Raw genomic sequence first — 20,161 nt, 5'->3', positions numbered from 1 at the left:
ATACACATACATATATATAAAAAGGCATTAGGAAGCAATGACTGTCAAGAATTGTTCAATTGGTAGCGAGCGGACGTGTCCAGGCAGCGAATTCCAGAGTTCAGTGGTGAGAGGAAAGAAGCTATGTTTGAATGTCTCAGTGCGGGAAAAGAAAGGGATGAGATTTAGGCTATGGGAACTTCTAGTTATGGAAAGCTGGCTAATGTTCAAATAATTATTTAGTGATGGAAGGCGCTGAGAGTGAACCAGTATGTGCAAAAACTTCAAACATTCTATTTGACGGCGAGATGATAGGGTTGTGAGACCTAAATCTGTATTATGGGAAGAAGGGGAAAAATCGCGGCCGTAGTTGTGAAAGATGAAGCGTACTGATTTCTTTTGAACTGATTCTAATTTTTTGATATCGGATTTCTTATAAGGGTTCCATACGATACAGGCATAATCAAGAATGGGGCGGATAAGTGTTTTATATGTGAGCAGTTTGGTATCCTTTGGGGCTTTACGCAGTGTACGATGGAGGTATTCGAGACGTTTAAAAGCTTTATTACATATGATGTCAATGTGTTTAGACCATGAGATGTCATGAGAGAAATGAAGGCCGTGGTATTTATACTCGGTGACTCGTTCTAAATCCTGGCCGTGAAAACTAGGTGAAATGTGAAGGAGATGGGCATCTAGAAAAGGACATGGAAACAGTTTTAGAGAAATTAATATTCATTTGCCATTCCTTGCACCATTTACAAAAATTAGAAAATGAGTCGTTAAGTATTTCATGGTCAAGTGGTGTATTAATCTCGTGATATAAGACGCAGTCATCAGCGTAAAGGCGAATTTTTACAGATACACAACATGGCAGGTCGTTAATATATAATAAGAAAAGAAGCGGGCCTAAAACGGAACCTTGCGGAACGCCGGATGAAACACTAACAGGAGTGGAAATAGATGAATTAAAGTATACAGACTGCGAACGCTGATTTAAGAAACTGGATATCCAACCAACCAGGGAAGGGTTTTTTAGAACAGAGTTAAGTTTGTGTAGGAGTTTAGGGTGTGGGACAGTGTCGAAAGCTTTAGATAAATCAACAAAAATGCTGTCGACCTGTCTACCTAGATCTAATGACTGAGAAATGTCATGCGCAAATTCAATTAGTTGGGTAGTGGTGCTCAGGTCTTGACGGAAACCATGCTGGTAAATGTTTAGGATGTTGTGGGTTTCAAGAAATTCAATGATATGTTTGAAAATAACATGTTCGAGTAACTTGCATGAATGGGCTGTTAAGCAGATAGGTCTGTCGTTCTGCAGTAGTTTAGTACTACCGGATTTGAACAATGGAATGACCTTGGCAAGCTTCCAGGAGTGGGGAACAGTGCTGGTGGATAATGATTTACGGAAGATTGTGGTGAGATATCGGCTTGTCCAAAGTGAGTAGCGCACAAGGAAGGAGTTAGGTATGTCATCTGGGCCACAGCTCTTTTTAGTATCTAATTGGAGGATCATATTGAGAACACCTGTACCAGAGACGACGACATCTTCGATGGGAGGGTAAGAGTCACAGCTAAAAGAAGGAACGAAAGAGTTATCCAGTGTGAATACAGAATGAAAATAGGAATTGAAAGCAGAAGCAATTGTCAGTGAATCTGAAACAGGAACGCCGTTAACTATAAAACTGTTGCAAGTACTGTTACTGGGTAGTATCAATTTCCAGAATTTGCGAGGGTTAGTTTTCATTAATTTTGGCAATGTAACGGAATAGTAAAAATCCTTGGCAGACTTTAACCTGACGCGTAGCTCCTCCTTGGCATCATTGAACTCTGCAATTTTGACAGGATTGCCATTTCTTTTCGACTTACGCAATCTTGCAACACGACGCGATAAATGCAGTAGGTTTCTTGTTATCCATGGCAAATCTCTATTTTTCTTTTTTGTTCTCAGCGGAACAAAGTGATTAATACATGTTTGAACAATATGTTCAAAAAACCCCACAACAGCATCAACATCACTGGTCAGAGATAATTCTTCAAACATTTCAAAGGATTCACGTAATGTGTCAATTATAGCAACATCATTGGCCTGGTTGAAGTCACGAAAACTGCTGTACTCGAACTGGGCTCTGGGAACAGTGCAGCTGATTGAGAATGATACAGCCTTATGGTCCGACATGCCGTCAAGTAACACAGCACTGGAAACCATTCTCGAATAGATTAGAGCTGAGAAAAACTAGATCTAGGACTGCCGCTTGCCTGGTGTTCGCATGAACAATTTGTTTGAGGCCAAGTGATAAGGAAAAGTGTAACAATTTTCTTGACAAAGAGACATCATGGCCGGTATTGCTAAGAGAAGGCCAGTGAATACCTGGCACATTAAAATCTCCCATAAGTATTATATTTGTCGGATTCGAATCATGCAAAAGTTTACTTAGAAGAAATAATTGATTATCATCAGAGCCAGGAGGCCGATAAAACACTCCAATTAATGTGAATGTGTTTTCCAAATAAACTTTACACAAAAGCAATTCAATTTCACATGGAGATTCAAGGACAGAAAACTTCAAATGTGACTGTATATAGAGGGCGACACCACCGCCTCTACCATTCGGTCTGTCAGCTCTCAGCAACGTGAATCCACTTAACGCAACTTCAGAGTCGTATATGCTACCATGTAACCAAGTTTCAGTAACATCAATAATGTGAGGTGAATGAGCAGTTGCCAAGGAGTTAAGGTCGGTAAATTTATTAAGCAGGCTTCTAGCGTTTAAATTTAACGCACGGAGGTTATTGCTGTGATGAGGTAGTCAAGGCGAAGTGGTTACTGCATTAGTAGCTTTACTTAGTGACGCATTACGGGATGCTTTTTCCAGTGAATTAGAAGAACTGTTCCAGTTATGCCAAACTTTATCAATAAATACATGATCAAACCGTATTCGGACCGTGCAGCCATTGCTTCTGAAACTTTCAGTCGCTTCCCAAAGCTTTTTCCGGATATTGCGGACACATATTGAAAAATCCTCCGATATACGGTAATCGGATTCCTTAAGCTTGTGGCTATTTTTTAACACTGAAGCTTTCTCCCGAAAGTCCAGAAGCTTCATGATCACGGGACGGGGACGGTCATGTGAAGGCCTTCCAAGACGATGGCACCTCTCTATTTGAGGGCAGCTCATATTGAGTTCTTCCTCAAACCATTTTGCAATGTCAGAGGAGAGACGTTCATTATTTTCATCAGAGGATTCGGGCAGACCATGCAATATTAAGTTGTTCCTACGTGCATGGTTTTCCAACTCATCGTTTTTATTTGAAAGACTGTGAAGTTCGGAACTTAGACGTGCAACTTCACTGTTGAGACTGCCACTGTCGGCGGCGGGCTTTTGTAACGAGGACTCCAGAGCAGCCACGCGTGACTCAATTGTCTCAAAACGTGAATTAATAGATTCATGAAAAGATTTAATTTCAGCAATATCCTGAGCTAATTTTCGCTGTCCGTTCAAAAGCTCAGCAAACATATCTGACACCGACGGTTGACCGGTGGCGGCTTACAGAGGCGGTCAACGTGTGTATCCCGGGTTAAATGACATGAAAAATGTACTCCAATTGTTTTGTGCTCTTCAACCATTTCTGTTTGTTGGCCTTCAAATTTGAGCGTACAATTTGGAACTAATGGTTTATTTCTTTCACAAAATATTATATCTTTCATCTTTTTAGGATTTATCTTTAACTTGTTCATCATTGACCACCTGGACAACTTAGTAGGTCATTGCATTTCACTATTACATCACTAAGTTTAGGGCCTGAAAGAAGTGCTGTGCAGTCATCTGCGTGTATAAGCAAGTCAGTGCAGGGATCTGTGCTTACAATGTCATTGATGTATGCATTGAACAAAAGGGATCCAGGTATGCTCCCTTGATGGACATCACAGTTCACAGGCAAAAGGGATGAAAGGTCATTGTGTATACACACCAACTGACTTCTGTTATAAAGATAATCTTCAAGTAATCTTAATGGAAAATCACAAATTTAGGGAATCAAAAGCTTTACTAAAATCAAGAAAAAGGTCCACCAAGTACAAGTTCTCTATAATGTTACTCAAAATAGTTTCTTTCATTGTTAATAAAGCAGTTTCTGTACATTTACTCGTCCTGAAACAAATTGAGACTTTTATTGCCCCATGTTTATGGAAAACTTAGTTATTCTTGAAAAAATGACCATTTCCGGTCCCTTCAAAAACACAGGAAGTAATGAAATTGGCTTATAATTTGACTGTTCATTTCGGTCACCTCCTTTATAATATACAGACAGTTTAGCTGTTTTCATTCCTCTTGGAAAATAGCCACTTTCAAATGATGATTGTATATGCGAGACAGCAAGGGAGCAGTTACGGGCAAAACATATTTCACTATTTTTATTTGCATGTTGTTTATGTCCAGTGCTTACTGTTGCTTATTCCCATGCACAGATTAGAAATTTCATTTGCATCTGTAGGCTTGAAAAATATTCTCTCTCTAATCTTATTAGGGTAATAGGCGGTAGTAGCGTCCGCGAAGCCTTGACAAGAGGCATTGATAAGAAAATATGTGTTAAAATATTCTGCGAGTGCTTTCCCTGTTATTTTGTTGCCACTTACTAGGCAAAGTTTTTAAGGTAGAGTTATTCGCACGGAGACCCAGAGTATGGTTTAAGGCTTTCCGGGCAATAGCAGGTCGCCTTAAACTCACGGTAGCAAAAAGTAGCTAATATGCGCTTTTACCTTCTGTAGCTCAAGAGTTCAATCGATTTCTTGGCTTTTTAAAGGAAAGAAGCTGATCTTCAGCATGCTTTTTGTTTGTGCTTTTGTTTGTTTTTTTTTGCTTCATCACTTTGAACAGTTCTCTTGTAATCTATGGTTTTCGTATCTTTTTGAAGGGGTGTAAATTTCGAGTGGGAAATTCTTCAAATAAAAAAGAAGAAATGGTAAATAAACAGGTTGTACTTATCATTGACGTTTGTTCCCTGCAGTGCACCAAGACCAGTAAAAATTCATATAATGTTTGAAATGCTCCCAACAGGGCTGGGCAAGATACTTCAATAAAATATCTTCGATACCGATACTCGATACCCTGAAAAATTGTATTTCCGATACAGATACAAGATACAGAATCCAAATCGAGTTTCAATACAGATACTAGTTAGTGTATCGTTGATACCTCGATACAGCACTGAAATTCCAACATAACAAACGTGGTAATGCGATTATCGACATTATGAAATTTCACCGCGCTTTCTGAATCTTTAGAACATTTTTATAGCGTAGTTTTTCTGAAAGGGCTTAAACACATATGTTAGCACTGAGTTATTGCAACTCCTCTGTATGGGCTGCTGTCCTTGCAGAACTTCACATTGGGTTCAATACATGGTTGTAATTAAACGATCGCTTCCACAAGCAGCTTAGCGATATATTTCTTTTCAACTAATGCTCTTCATGCGAACCGACCTGCGAGTACTTGGCTATGCATACCAATACATCTAAATTTTTTCTCTTTATTTTGTTGCTTTTTATTTGATACTACATGCCCCTACATAAATTTCTGCACTAACAACCTGTGTACATTTGGAGGACTGAGGGGTTATTTTGCCTTTAATGCGATGACGAACTTTTTAAGCTCTGCATATTGTTAAAAGCTGGAAGGAGAAAAAGCAAAATAAAACGGCTGAATTAGTCCGGAAAGAGCGCAATCTGGGCTTGGTAAAAGCGACGCATATCAAACAATCCTCTCTACATATGCATACAAACACACAGCAGTGTTGTATTAGATGAAGTTGCCTTTTATCAGCGTGTAAGAGTGAATCATAGCCGCGTTGACTTGGGCATCCTGGAGGTAGTTAGGACACTCAAAGATCACTAGCGTCGCTTGAGAACTACGGCTCTATTTTTGATAAAACATACAAGTCTTTTTTTAACACAGAGTGTCTAATATGGTGTCAGTCAGTTCACGTATTTCAAAAAGGTAAGTTTTTCTGTAAGATAAGGGTATCTTTATAAGTTTCATTGAAAGTTTGCTCAAATGTTATTCGCCAAAGTGTTGTCCAACAACTAATAATATGTTATTCGAACGAAGCTGGAAATTTTGATTCATAGCTTCCATGTCGTGCATTTCAGAAAATTTTAGACGTAATAGTTTTTAAAGAAAAAAGTCTAGTGGAAGCCTCTGCCCTGCGAAGTTATAAAGAATGGATTTATTCTCAATCAAACACGGTGAACTATAAGAATGGCAATTAGCCAATTGCATCGTGGGCAAGTGAGGCCTTGAAAGCTCGTGCTTTTGCCGTTAAGCAGAGCCGGCAAGTGGAGCCTAGGGTTTTGGGGAACTCTCGTGCATACATTACTGCGTCCGACAGTGCACTGAGGACGCTGGTTGACGAGAAACAGATGCCACAGAAGCGGACAAGATTGGGAGGGGTGGGATATTAAAGAGTGGGAGGAGCAGCTAGGGGTACAGCAGTGTACATGGTCCCCGCTGCGTTTTTGCCATACGTTTCCGCTTTGTTCATTCCTTTCTGCGTGTCTATTGACAGCTTAGCGGCTTCGTGGTACGCACTCAGTGATCACGTATAAAGGACCTCGTGAGCACCTACTTACCGTTGAATCCTTCAGTTTTAAAGAAAGGGAACCTGGAAATGTGGTTAACGTGAGGGGCCGGGGCATTGGAAGGAACTCGGGCAGTACTACAAGCCGAGCTGTCTCCGGGCTTGCACTACCGCCTGAGCGAGCACCGTCAACCCAAAGTCTTACAACGGCTTCAATATTTGATGTTTTCTTTTGTATTTAGTATCGTTAAAATATGTGATACGCTAAAAATGTATTTTCGATACCAGTACACCAATGCTTTCATTTTCAGCACACGATACCTAACGCCGATACGCAAAATGTATCTAAAGATAGTATCGAAGATACATGTATCTTCGATACTGCCCATGACTGGCTCCCAATGAAGCATCTGTGATGCATACTTCACAATACTGGACTCTTTTACAGTTTGCTATATCATAATGATTTTGAAAAATAGTAAGAACCGGACAGTGATCGCTCATATCAGAAGCGGTATTTCTGCAGGACAGTACAGTTGTTTCAATGTTCGTAACAATTAAATGGCAATGCACAAGCGCATGTTACCTTCGTTGCTGATTCTAATAGATTTAATAATGATAATTTAAATCATTTTTTAACAGGAGAGACAGAACACTTTATTTGCACCAGTCAGAGAGTATGGATGAGACGCAGTAACAGGAGAGGCTTCATGTTGAACTCGCACACAGTAGCATATTATTGTCAAGAATATTGACGTTGAAATAGCCACTGCACAAAAGTGAACATTTATTCAGGGATGTATACTCTAGATTCCGGCCCAATTCGTGTCCAGTAAACTTTTCCATATATTACCATTTGGGGGGCAGCATACTACTGAATGATTTGATTTTAATTTCCCAATGTTACGACTTCATAACCACTTTCCTAATATTAGGCAAAATTAGGCACTTTTTATAGGGTTTGTTAGGTCTACAGAGGAGAAAATTGGCTGTGGTTTGACCAATGGTCATCCCGAGTATAATTGCGGAAGCAACAAATTACGAAGATTTGCTCGCCGAAAGGCATGGTTCACATGCAAGCGATTGAGCAGCGAGCGGCAGCGACAAGAGCGAAAAATTTCCAACGAGTTTGAACTACGTCGCTCGAACCGCCGCGACAGCTAGCTCAGAACAGGTTTTTGCGCCGCTGCGGCAGAAATTGCTAGCGTTTTCGCTTGCATGTGAACCAGCCTCTGCTCGGTATGCGCGGTGCGGCATCACCGCCGCAAAGTAGTTGGCGGCGGCTCCGACGTGGCTCTCCAGCTGTGCTCCGTGTGACGTCACTCGCGCATGCGCAGCTTGGCTCATCGGAGGCTCCGCGAAATGGTTCACCGACTAGCGCAAGTATTGCTTCCACAACAAAAGTTTGCGTAACCAAGCAGCTGAATTGGTACCATGTCTCAGGGAGCATTAGAAAAGTAAAATCGAAAGAGCATTTCTTTAGTAGAGGAACGATTTTGTCTTGTACTGAGCGGGCATTAAGATGCAGTTTCACAATTTCTATGCTGTAGTTTCACGTGCTATGCTGTAGTTTCACGTGCTATGAGAGCATGAGATCGTGATAGGGCATTTTTTCTTAGTTGGTATTAATTGCAGAGCAGGGCCCGAATTCCGAGTTTGCGTCGTTATCGAAGTGTCGTTATCTCAAGTGACCTCGAGTCATCATGATTAGTCGAAACTCCGGAACCGGTAGAGGGGGCAGCGTCATATGCTCCGGCGTTTCCGCCAGTCAGATGACTCGAGATCAGGGATCGAGATAGCGACACTTTCGATAACGACGCAAACTTGGATAACGGGCCCAGAAGAATGGTACGTGTTTCACTGCCTAGATGACCTAGGATTAATGCAAGTCGTTGCCTCAGCACTATCCTCCACCAGCGAGAAGAGCGTGATAGGGCCTTTCTTGCAAGTTATCGGCACAGCCACGTACTGAGATATCAGATTGCCTCATGAAAATCTTTCCCTTCTGCGACCAAACAGATTTCCACTGATGCTCATTAACAGCGAAAGCTAGCAGTTCTGTGTCGCATAAAAGCCGGTGTCGGCGTTGTTGTAACGCGAAAATCCACAAGGAATGAAAGAACAAAAAAAACAGTGAAAAACATCCTCCGTGCGCGTGAAATGCTCGAGCTTACGGACTTCATCGCTCGCTGAAGTGTTCATTCATAAACGCAGGATTAGAGTTTCCTGCGCCTACGTCCCTGTTTGTCAACTTAATTTTTGTTTGTCTTTTGGAGCACAGTGTCTCATTTTGTTCTAGATTGAAACTGAACCACAATGTTAGACGTATCAGCCTTCCACATTGATGCACGATGGCACACTTCATTTGTCAGATTATAGGGAACCCAAGCTCAAGTTTCGCCGCGCGATGGCAGCGCCGCATTCCTGGCATGGTGGCGAAATGTGAAACGATGGGACGTCGCCGGAGCAGACGCTCCGCTAGCTTCCTGTGCATTTGCGGCGAAGGAGTTGCGCCTGGCGGTTATTTGGCGATACAAAAACGGTTCCGCTGATGCGAAACGGAGGTACTAAGTAGCATTGTGTCATGGGTAGCCACAATAGTAAGCGAAGCGCCAAAAGACGAGGCTCACGTGTGGAACTTTACAGATTTCATTGGAAGCGTTTCCACAAGACCTGTTTTCCAACCGCATGACAGCATTCTGAGAAGTCTCGCGTTCTTTGTGGAAACGAAAAGGGCCAATTTTCCCCTGCCCCGCCGGGGTGGTGCACTGGTAAGACGCCCGACTACTGTGCCGGAGTTCCCGGGTTCGAACCCGACCGCGGCGGCTGCGTTTCGATGGAGGCGAAACGAAGTGGCGTCCGTGTGCTGTGCGATGTCAGCGCACGTTAAAGATCCCCAGGTGGTCGAAATTACTCCGTAGCCCTCCACTACGGCTCCTCTTTCTCTCTTTCGACTTTCATTCCCACCTTCCTCCCTTCCCTTACGGCGCGGTTCGGGTGTCCACAGAGCAAGTGTGACAGTTACTGCGCCTTTCCCTTCCTGTGAACCAATTTATTATTTATTATTAATTTTCCCCTTCTCCATAAACTCAGAAATGTTCGATAGTTGACAAAGACGTCTTAGAGAGGCATCAAAAGAGTACAATGGTTAAACACCATCTATACGAAGTGAAGGGAGTAGAGGATTATCCTGCTCTTCGCTCCGCGCGTGTCTTGCTTTGCCGATTTTCTGTGCTCTCTCCTTGCTTTGCGAGTGCTCTGAAAGTAACCAAATCAACAGATATCCAGCGTGCGACGTCCGCGATCGATAATAATGTGTGAATGTGCCCTACGACCAAGAAAATATCTAGGACCGAGGCCTTTTTTTTTTTTTTTTTTTTTGGGGGGGGGGGGGGGGGGGGACATGCTTGGCTGAGCCGCTTTTACAGATTTCCGCAAATTGGCCAATAAATGAACCAACATTATTATTATTCATAACCAAAATATGTTGGAAGTGCAATACAAAAGCGATCCTAGTTATGGCTCGATTGACACTACTCGCACGGAGCACCCTATTCGCGTCACAGGTTTCGTAAATGCAAACCAAATATAAATGAAGCACAACAATTTAGTAAGAACCGAAATAAAGCACGATTGTAGTACAAGCTTGGATTTCACCTTCCTTCCGAGCCAGCGAGCCGGTTATGTCGCGTGCAGCGCGCGGAGCACGCATGTGCTTTTGAGACTGCTAGCGTTCGTGCCTTTGAAGAAACATCTCCTTCGGACTAGAGCTTATTCTTCTACTGCAAGATTTGCTTTAGTAACATTGTAATAATAAAAACAAAACCGTATATAGATCTCATGCTACAGGCCAAAACAATAATCAACAAGCGAGCAACTTTATCTCAGAGTACTGATAATACTTCCGCAGTTTTTAAACATATTATATACGACAATATAGTTGCATAGCTGACTTACCTCGAGATAAACTTCCTACGTTTTCGCTAACGTGGGAAACGCATTCACAATCAATATTTACTCATCGCCGTCTGTCGTCTGCTCTACAGTGCTGACGTGAATAAAACTTTTCTCGCCTATAATTACGCTTCCTCCATGGAAATACGCGGCAGGTTGTCCAATAATCAAGACGGAATGCAGGCGGCATGTTGCGATGCGCCTGTGGGGGCGCGTCAGGGCGCGTGCTCGTTCGAGAGAAAGCGCGCGGCGCACGTCGCGAAGGCAGCGAGCCGAGCCGGCGGCGTCCCAGTGTGTTTTTTTCTGCCACAGATGGCGTTGCCCATCAGGAGCCGCAGCGCCGCCCAGCGATGCTTTGGGAGCCTATTGAGCTGGCTCAAAGATTGCATCTCCAATCTTTGAAACAAATTAATCACAAGCTCGCTATCATTTTGGCACGACTCCTTGACTTTCAAGTACTTTCAAGGTTAGACCTTTTTGAGTACTGTTCAGACAGAACAAGATTCCCTTTCCAGATCCAGCTTATTACTCTCCAGACTTTTATGCATTGCGCAAAGTGTCTCATTTTCAGCAGCAAGGTCCCTTTTTTATGCAGTTTCAGACGTGCATCTCTAACCTACGGGGTAGAAGTAATGAAGGGTAATGAAAAGGATTAAAATTAAATTGAGGGCAGCGCAGCAAGCTGTGCAAGGAAAAGTGAGCAGGACGAAAGCAGAGGAGTCTGGGAAAAATATTGAAATTGTGTTGTAGTTGGATATACGAAGAAATGAACATGGGGTGGTAGGTTGTGCGACAGAGTAACTGGCTTAAGGAACAAACTTCCAGTTCATGCCACTTGGTTCCCAGTTGCATAACAATAGATCTCTAACTAAAATTCAACTGGGAATTTGTTCCTTAAACTAGTTCTGATTTTCAGTCTAACTGGTTTAAGGAACAAACTTCCAGTTCATGCCACTTGGTTCCCAGTTGCATAACAATAGATCTCTAACTAAAATTCAACTGGAAATTTGTTCCTTAAACTAGTTCTGATTTTCTCCTGGGTATGCATTGAAGGACTCTGGTAACATGAAGGCAGGATAACTGAGACGGTCAGCTTGCAGGGATAAGGTGGCCACAGCCGGCACAAGACAGGAAAAGAGGCCTCTTGAGCTCTGGATGTAGCCTGATAAGCCAATAATATCATTTGTGTTTGGTGCATGATGGCCTTACATGCCTATGCGCCATAAAAACAAACAACACAATTTGCAAGAGAGATGTTAAAAAACACGTAGAGGGAGAATCAACTTAAGTTTGGCAGTCCACACACTTTTGCACAAGTCGCATGAAATTCTTTAAAAAGTACAGGGTACCAAATTTTTCTTGAGTGTTTTTCCTTTGGAATCATGCATGTAAGGCTTCTTTAATATCAACAACTATGTGGAATTCAACTGCAGCCAGCTAGTAATTTATAGTTGTCTATTCGTAGTAGATTTTGCTTCAACTGCTGCACAGTAGCTATGACATAGCTATGACAGCTATGACATGAATTTGAGGTCAGATGAGGTAATAAAAATTGCAATGTAATTGCTGCTGATTCCTGTGATGCTGCTATCTCAAGATAAAGATCTTGAGATAGCAGCTGGAGTAGGGAAGCAAGAATTGTATGTTGCAATTTTTTAATGCTTCACATGACCTCGACTAGCTATGACATCATGGAATGAAATAAAACCTCATGACCAGTTGGTAAATTTTGCTTAACCGTTGGTTTGAAGCAAGATTATATTTTGCAATTCTTTAATGACCTCGACCCCGGCTGTGACATTACGGAAGGAAATAAAGTGATGGTCAGTTGGTATTTTCTGCTTGTTTTCTTCTAGCCCGGACAAATTTTTTTCCTTCTTTTTATTTGTCTTAATCTTTCTTATTCTTCATGCAGCGATACTTAGTATCAGCAAACATTGGTTTTTCATTTTAGGCATATGGACAGTCTTGAATGTTGTTTTAATTTTTAATTATTTAAATGAATGGATCAATTACACACTCTAAATTTTATTTTGACTGACTGATAAATTACAGATTAAAATTTCTTAATTAGCATCATCTAACATTGGCTTTTCATTCTGAGAATTTTGACACCTTTGAACCCACTTTTTCTAATTTTCATTGTGCAATTGTTTCAGTTTATCAATTTCACAATTTTTCAATTAGCATCATCAAGCATCAGCTTATCATTCAAAGCATTTTTTAATCTGATGCAAGCTAATTCTGCAGTAGCTGCCATACACATTTCCTCTGTAACAGAAAGTAGTCCACTGTTTCTGGTTACCTAAATAAAAGCTATAGCCATCAGGGCAATTTAAAAGCTCGAAAATATTGATGCCTCTGGCTTGTTTTGTTTAGTCAAATGTTAAAAACTGATCATGTTTACTTTTCAGCAAAGTAATACACATGCTGCGGACCACTGCCCATAGTTAGCAACTGCTGCTTTTATAAGTTGTATCCTACCATATCACCTTTGAAGCCACATTTTTCCAATTCATTTCTATAATTCATCAATTAATTACAATAATTTAACTCATTATTGTTTATCACACATCAATCATCAATCACTAGAACAACAAATTATCATGATCTGCATCTGTATAAACTGTCGCTTCAAATTTTCTATTCCAAGATTTTTACATACATGGAACCTTGCATACCTGACGTCACTGGACGTACAGCTGTCAATATTCGCTCTGCTTTTGCTTGTGAAGAAAATTCTCTGTTGTAATCCACCTTCACTTTCTGGTTTGTACTCATTTACATATGTATAACCTTTTTATTGAGAAACTGTTTTTCTAGCAGATAGATGGGATTAAAAATATATATTATATATGATTTGGTTGGTAAAAGGTTAAGTGGTCAAAGGGAGCGAAGAGCAAAGCATGCTGGGTACACAGACTTCCGGGTCACTTGGCAAGGAGCGCGTCTATGGCGCTGCGCTTGAAATAAGGCGCAGTCAAGCTTCGTGTTTTAAGCATTAATGAAGTCATAAAAAAGGTCAGCTACTAAAAAAAAGAGCAAAAATGTGTTGTAATTAAGTACGACCATTTCAGTATCTGTTCGCACTGAAGTTTAGCATATGCTTTAACCACTGGCTAAAATTGTTCGTTGGTTGCTACATTTATCGTGCCTCCACTACATATGTGTCCATATATGTTCGAGTGAACATATTCTGGTGGTTCTGGGTTACCAGGAGCTGAATATTTGGGTTGCTATAGCAGCTGTAGCATAGCATTACGCACGAGACGACTGCCACGCAATTTGCAGCTGCAATGGCAAAATGCTGATTGCATACAAATCCCAAGAGGACTTTCTGTACATTTTCATCTGTCTTTACAGAACTTTCACGCATTATGTATGTTGCACTGAACAGGAGCGGCAAGGGTTTCTCGCCGTGCGATAAACTATCTCAGCCTGCAAGCAAGGTACCCCTGCGGAAGAAAGTAAACGAAGCACGCTATTTGTTTCTAAATTTTTTCATGCATTGATTATTGGAACTGGCAGTAGTGGTATGTACGGACCAGTAGTAGATACCAGTGCCCTTTTGCATGGACAAATATTGTTTTCTTATCTCCAGTGCAGAAGGCGCGACTTTAATTTAAACGGAAAAGTGTGCTCCGCTTACTTATGTCCACAACTGCACATCATGTATTAGTTACTCAGATTAAACTGGGACATATCATTCTTAACAGTGTATCGAGCATCTCGTCACGAAGGTCTAGATTCATTTACCAGTGCTTCAAAACCTTTAGAATGGATCACAACCTTAGCTTCATGCTCTCTACAGCTCAGCTGCTTTATTGAATAGTTTATTGAATAAGTACTGCAGAAACTGGCATGTGCATATCAACTGTATCATGCTTGGCATTATACTTTCAATAATTAAAAAGATTGTGAGAATCATAAAAGAAATAAAAAGTTTCATGCAATTGAATTTTACTTCAGCTCTATTGAAAAGTGCAACTGCATATGTTGCATTGTTTGCAAGTTTGGTGTGAATGTTCAGTTTGCATATATGCATTCAGCCCCAACTTGCATGAAATCAATAGTAAACGGCTGAAAAGCTCCACTAATATGTGTCAAGGGCGTGGAGGGACTAGCTATTCCTGACCTGGATGGACATAGCTAATCCAGCAGTATGAGAGGCGTTCACTTGCTGAGGCGTTGGTGAGGCGTGTGTATAAGAACCTTTCTTATAGACAAAATTAACCAAGCAGGTTGCGCCAGATATTTTAAATCATATACATACAACTGATGCATACAACTGCTGGAGGTTTTCATTTTAGAAAATCTCATGCTTGATTTTCCAGTACTTAATGCTGCATTATGTGAATAAGAAGAAAGTAATAAAGCAAATAGTTGATTTTCCCTCTGGATCTTATAGAGGGAAATATGTTGATGAAGATGGTTTTAGGATGCTTGACGTCTTGCAGGTTCGATGTTGCTCAATCACATTACTTGAGGACACTTCCGGAGAGGTTAACTATTTATTAACAATTAATAAATCAAACAGAAAGATACAAGCAAGGAGAAACATATTTACAATTGACTGACTCGTAGTTTAACCTGACTAAACCAGCCTCAAAGAGTTAATCCGTACACACTGTTTCACGGAAGGGCAACGTCTGAGGCCCATCTACTGAGATGTCGTCACTCGCAAACAGACGGGTACATCTGTACACGGACAAAAATGAGGGGTTAATCTTCATGCCCGCTGCTACCGCGGCCATACTCTCATTGAGAGCTGCTTTCCGAAGCAGGGCTGCAGCTACAGGACAATACCGATACGACACAGGTTAAAATGCCCTGTTGCCGCTCTCACGGATCAGCTTATCCGGGAAGAAAGGGGTTCTGCGCGTCGTCTACGCTACAAGAGGTTGACCCCTTGACCCTTCCCTCATTCTCGGTATTGCGCCTGCTCTCAAGCTGCGCGGACACTCCACGGTAGAGACTCTGACTCTGCCTCCCTTCTCCGCTACTTATTCGAATAGTTCTTTTTCTTTTTCCGGGAGTACAGGCGCGGCAAACAACCCCAACATTGGAACTTCATTCAAAAGCTTTGTTTTTACGGCACCCCTTGAAACCTCCAGAAGCTTCAGAATGTAAAACACATGCAGTTGCTTCCCATCAACATAAGAGAAAACCCTGTAGCCATTTTACTGTTGTGTATATTGTGGTCAGAGCCTATATGAGAACCAACAGCTCTCAAACAAATGACACCTATGCTGCTGATGCATACATATAGAAATGGGAAAAATGCATAGCTTATGCATTTTATGCAGTGTATTCAAGGTTAAGCACTTATTATGAACAGCTGGGCAAAAGGTGAACTTGTCTCATGGTTCTTCCTAATGAAAACCTGTATTAAAGTTAGGTATGTTTTAAAGCATGGTGCACAGCTTTGCTGCAGGCATCACAAGAGAAACAAACTTGGGCACAAGCACCCCCCCCCCTCCCCACCCCGCAAGAGAAAAAAAAAATAGATAAATGAAAGAGCAAAATAACTCCTGACACAGGCAGCTTTATTATACAACTGTGAAAGAGGACAGTTTCTCAGCTGTTTATGAAAAATGCTTCTTGTAGCACGCGCAATAACACCTAACCTTTTGCTTGCATAAGTTTTGCAATACATTTTCTATAGCATGTTACAAATGTATCTAAAGCAGACCTGTGAGAGAGTGAATTGAAACAAAATACACAGTACAGCGTAAGAAATTACAGTTTAAACATACCTATGACTGAGAAAAACTAAACTGCAACAATGATTGGTACAGTGTACAGGAATTTTGCTTCGGATACTTCGGCTTTTGCAGCGCGCACAGCAACTTGATCCAAGTTAGTTTCAGCATTCGCTAAAACTTTCTTTGACAAATTTTAACCAACTAATCGGCCCATTTAATTTTGGCATATCGCTTTGGCACAGCCAGAACGTGATTTTTTTGGTTAACTATTTTCCAGACAGTGGTGATTACAAAAAGTCTGAATAGCTGTGAACACAGTGTTTTCCTAGGCTTTGGCATTATGAACAACTACAGTGGCCTTCACGGACTGAATAGCTATGTACTAGCTAGACTGACCTCTGCCTATCTTGCGCCGTCTTGAAACAGCCAATCACTGTCAGTGATGGTTTAGATCACAACACATCTCCAAGCTTTGTTTTCTTTGTTTGTAAAACTTGCTGCTTTGCCATTGTGAAGAGAGAATTAAGTCATGTATCTCAAATACAACATGTAGAAGGCAGGCCGTGCCTGCTGACAATTGATTTCCAGCTGTTCTGAAACCTCTGCAGAATAACTCTGAAACGAGGAACAATGACACAAACTTATTGTATGGAATATTGTGAAAATAATGAGTGCAGTACTGTGCAATTTTACATATGTAAGCTATATACTTAACTGTAGAAAATCACTTTTCATGCGCATGTGCAGCTCTGAGGCTGCAAGCACTAAACTCTGCTACATAGCAGCAATTTGGTTTTATACCATTTGTCTCAGCTCTCAGTTCTTCTATGTGCTGTGCAATAATAAATGAAAAAGTGCTGGACAATGTAGGCATAATAATGAATGTTGCACTTTTGCATATTGCTACGCCAATTATGCTGGAACACACACACACGCACGCGCGCGCGCGCACACACACACACACACACACACACACACACACACACACACACACACACACACACACACACACACACACACACACACACACACACACACACACACACACGTAATATTAATTTCTGTCATCTATGTAAAGCTTTTCAAGTCTGATTGACTCCAAGCATTAAAAATTCTGGTAAATGATTCTTATCACAACCTTGTCTAGCTGTAACCCTCTCTTTTCGTGCAAGAGACGATAAACATAATCGCACCATGCATATTTAGGTCCGCATTGGTGAAACATTTTTCATTATTCGGCATTAAACAAATACGTTCTCGCATAACAATGTAAACCTTAGAATTAAGTGCTCATAAAATCGTTGCGCGCGGCCTGCAGTACGCAACGAGACCTTCCATCGGAGTGCAGCTGCAAGTTATGTAGCACAAATCCCCGACGAAAAATTCTTTCTCTGCTTATAACGTCGTATCACGCTGTATTGGCGTAGGCCGAATACACATGTAAATTTGCCAAGGTTTTTAAGACGACGGTACGACCGCGCCCGCGTGCTCATAGGCATAGATGTTGACCGGGCGGCAATAACACTTAGCGCTATCAAAAGCGGTCGAAGCAAATCCTGTGGAGCTATAGCCGTCAGCGGTCTGCAAGCGGATCGCAACGGCCGGTCTGCTGTTTCTGCCGCTGAATAAATTCGGCGGCATTCAGAATTAACCAACGTTACTAAAACAAACGTTGTTCAGAACACCCTGTATCCCATTCCCAAGGAGCTGCGCAGCTTGAGGCAACACACTGCGGAACACTAATTCTGGCACTGGGCAATCTGTGTTCCAGGCGTCAACTTCGTCACTTCGACCAGGCGTCAGGGGACCAGAAAGCATTCTGCCCCGGAGCAGACAACGCAGACAACGCATGGCGGAAGTACATATACCAAGGTCAATGTACACAACGCCGATACCATACAGAAAGAGATCCTACCGATACGAGCAGCGGTGGCGCTCGCAGTGGCATGCAGAACAACTATTTTGTTGGCCCAATTAATAATCTCAGGTCAGTTTTTGGGTCTCGTCACTTAATTCTAGCAATATAAAGGCACTTTGAATAACAGCCTGTTTTGTGGTGAGTAATAACATGAAATAACCGAAAATTCTTTAGTAAATTTGCGGTCGCTCACTTTGTGTCTTAAGTTTTCTTAGCCCGCAACTAGCTCCTCTAAGATGGCCGCGCACGATGGGTACTGGCGGCGAAACATTGTTTAGGCATACTTACCTGGTGCCGAGGTTACCGTGGTCAGCGTGGCGGTGCCTCCAGGGAGAGGCGCGGGCATTGCACTGCGCTCGTGCTGACCCCTGCCACTACCCCAAACTGGGGCAGATGGGGCATGCAATTTTTGGTAGTGGGGGACTGCGTTCGCGCTATCCCCCTCTTCTCCGAATCAAAAATCAGACAAACGCTTAGCAATTAGTAAACTTAGCTGTACGAACGCAATGAAGTTATTAAAAATGAGTCGGTATTGTTTCCGACTAAATAGGTGTAAGTTGAGGTAGGAAGCGTGCAGAGTGGGCCTGAAATTCTAATGAAATGCAGTCCGAAGAAAAAGTAACCGATTGGATTCGAAGGGGAGAGGGGAGGGTGCACGAAGCGTGGCCGAAGGCCCCGCAGCGCGCGCACAAGGGGACATCGCACGTGGCCGCTAGCGCCGCAGCGCCGGCAAACACGTGCGACCCCATCGTACTCGCACTGCAGGGTGAATTCGGCCACCTGCAGGAAGTTCGGCAGCGGTCGTCGCAAGTCCATCCTCACGCGGCGGTTGCCGCTCGGTATCCCCTCGAACTCCGGCACGAACTCGGTGGTGATGGACTCCACGGGTCCGTACCGCTCCAAGGCCTCTCGTAGCTCTCTCACCTCTAGGTCGTTGGGGAAGCCAAACACGCGCACGGTCGTGCTCAGCTTACCTCGGTACGCGAAGCGTACGGCGGTTCCCTTCACAGTGATGACTGGGTCTGCAAGAAAGGCTTGGACCACCTTCTTGTTCTTGAGGCAGATCTCGAATCGTCCAGCCTGAAAGTCTTGGACGCCTCCAATCTCAGCTCTGGTGAATCGCTTCACCAGCTCTTTGCAGATGTCGGTGCTGTTTACCCCCTTCGGCACGCGGCCGAAGAAGGTAAACGGACGCAACCTAGGCTGCGGCGGCGCCATCGCAACGACTTAGCTAGACAGCTAGCGCAATGCCTAACCCCTCCTAAGCCTTCACGGCTTTTCCGGACGGCTGAGGCGGCATGATGCGTTCTACGAGACCAACGGTGTCGAGTGCGGCGCGGACCACGCGGTGATCAGGTGTGGCGCTAGGACGTTCGCGTCCGTGGCCAAACACGCCATGGTAGTGGCCGCTGCAGCCGCAGCTTTGCCACAACCCACCCAGCCTGCTGCCAGAGAGCCGACCGCCGCGTTGTCTTCTGAACAACCGCCGGAAGGCACCGAGGACTACGAGGAGACAACTGACACCCCAGTCGCGGTGAGTGACGTTTCTCTTACCGCGTCCGAACTGTCCTCGCAGGCCGCGCCGAACCGCCTCGCTCCTCGGAGCGACCACGCTCACAGCGGCCCTGCTGATCCCATCGAACAGCAAGCGCCACTATTGGCCGAGAGTCCGGAGCACGTGGCGGTTACGCAGCAGGCAGCCGACCAACTGGAGAGCCAGACAAGCGGCAGCCTCGTCCAGTCCGATGACGAAGAGTTTACTCCCGTCACCCGGAGGAAACGAGGCAGATCGCTGCCGCGCATTCGACACCGAACCCCTTCCGCAAGCAGCTCGGCTACATCGGGAGCTGCCACTCAGGCGAAGCGGCGCAATGAACGATCGCCATCGCCGCTGTACGCGACCGAAGGCGTGATTGTTGCGCCATGTGTGTTATGTGGTGGGGCCTTTCCAGGCCAATGCGACTGTGTGGAACTGAGCTCCTCGTCAGAGGAGGGGGCAGATGCCCCGTGACCGTAACCGCCTTCC

At 43.3% G+C, this 20,161-nt stretch overlaps 1 protein-coding gene and 1 non-coding gene across 2 annotated transcripts; one reads left to right on the top strand and one right to left on the bottom strand.

The window, feature by feature from the left end:
* Positions 1-2,792: 2,792 nt before the first annotated feature.
* On the bottom strand, positions 2,793-5,486 carry LOC146199335 (uncharacterized). Its single transcript, XM_084592101.1, has 2 exons — positions 5,465-5,486; positions 2,793-3,529 (listed from the first exon to the last, which is right to left on the bottom strand). The coding sequence occupies exons 1-2, from the start codon at positions 5,484-5,486 to the stop codon at positions 2,793-2,795; spliced, it is 759 nt and encodes a 252-aa protein (XP_084448227.1).
* Positions 5,487-18,415: 12,929 nt separating this feature from the next.
* LOC146199334 (U1 spliceosomal RNA) lies at positions 18,416-18,579 on the top strand. Its single transcript, XR_014705369.1, has one exon. It is a non-coding gene; the product is annotated as a U1 spliceosomal RNA (small nuclear RNA).
* Positions 18,580-20,161: the final 1,582 nt, after the last annotated feature.

Source organism: Amblyomma maculatum, chromosome 2 (assembly GCF_055883805.1).
Source record: "Amblyomma maculatum isolate TAMU_Amacu chromosome 2, ASM5588380v1, whole genome shotgun sequence".
In the NCBI taxonomy this organism is placed as follows: Eukaryota; Metazoa; Arthropoda; class Arachnida; order Ixodida; family Ixodidae; genus Amblyomma; species Amblyomma maculatum.
This window is presented reverse-complemented; position numbering and strand designations above follow the sequence as displayed.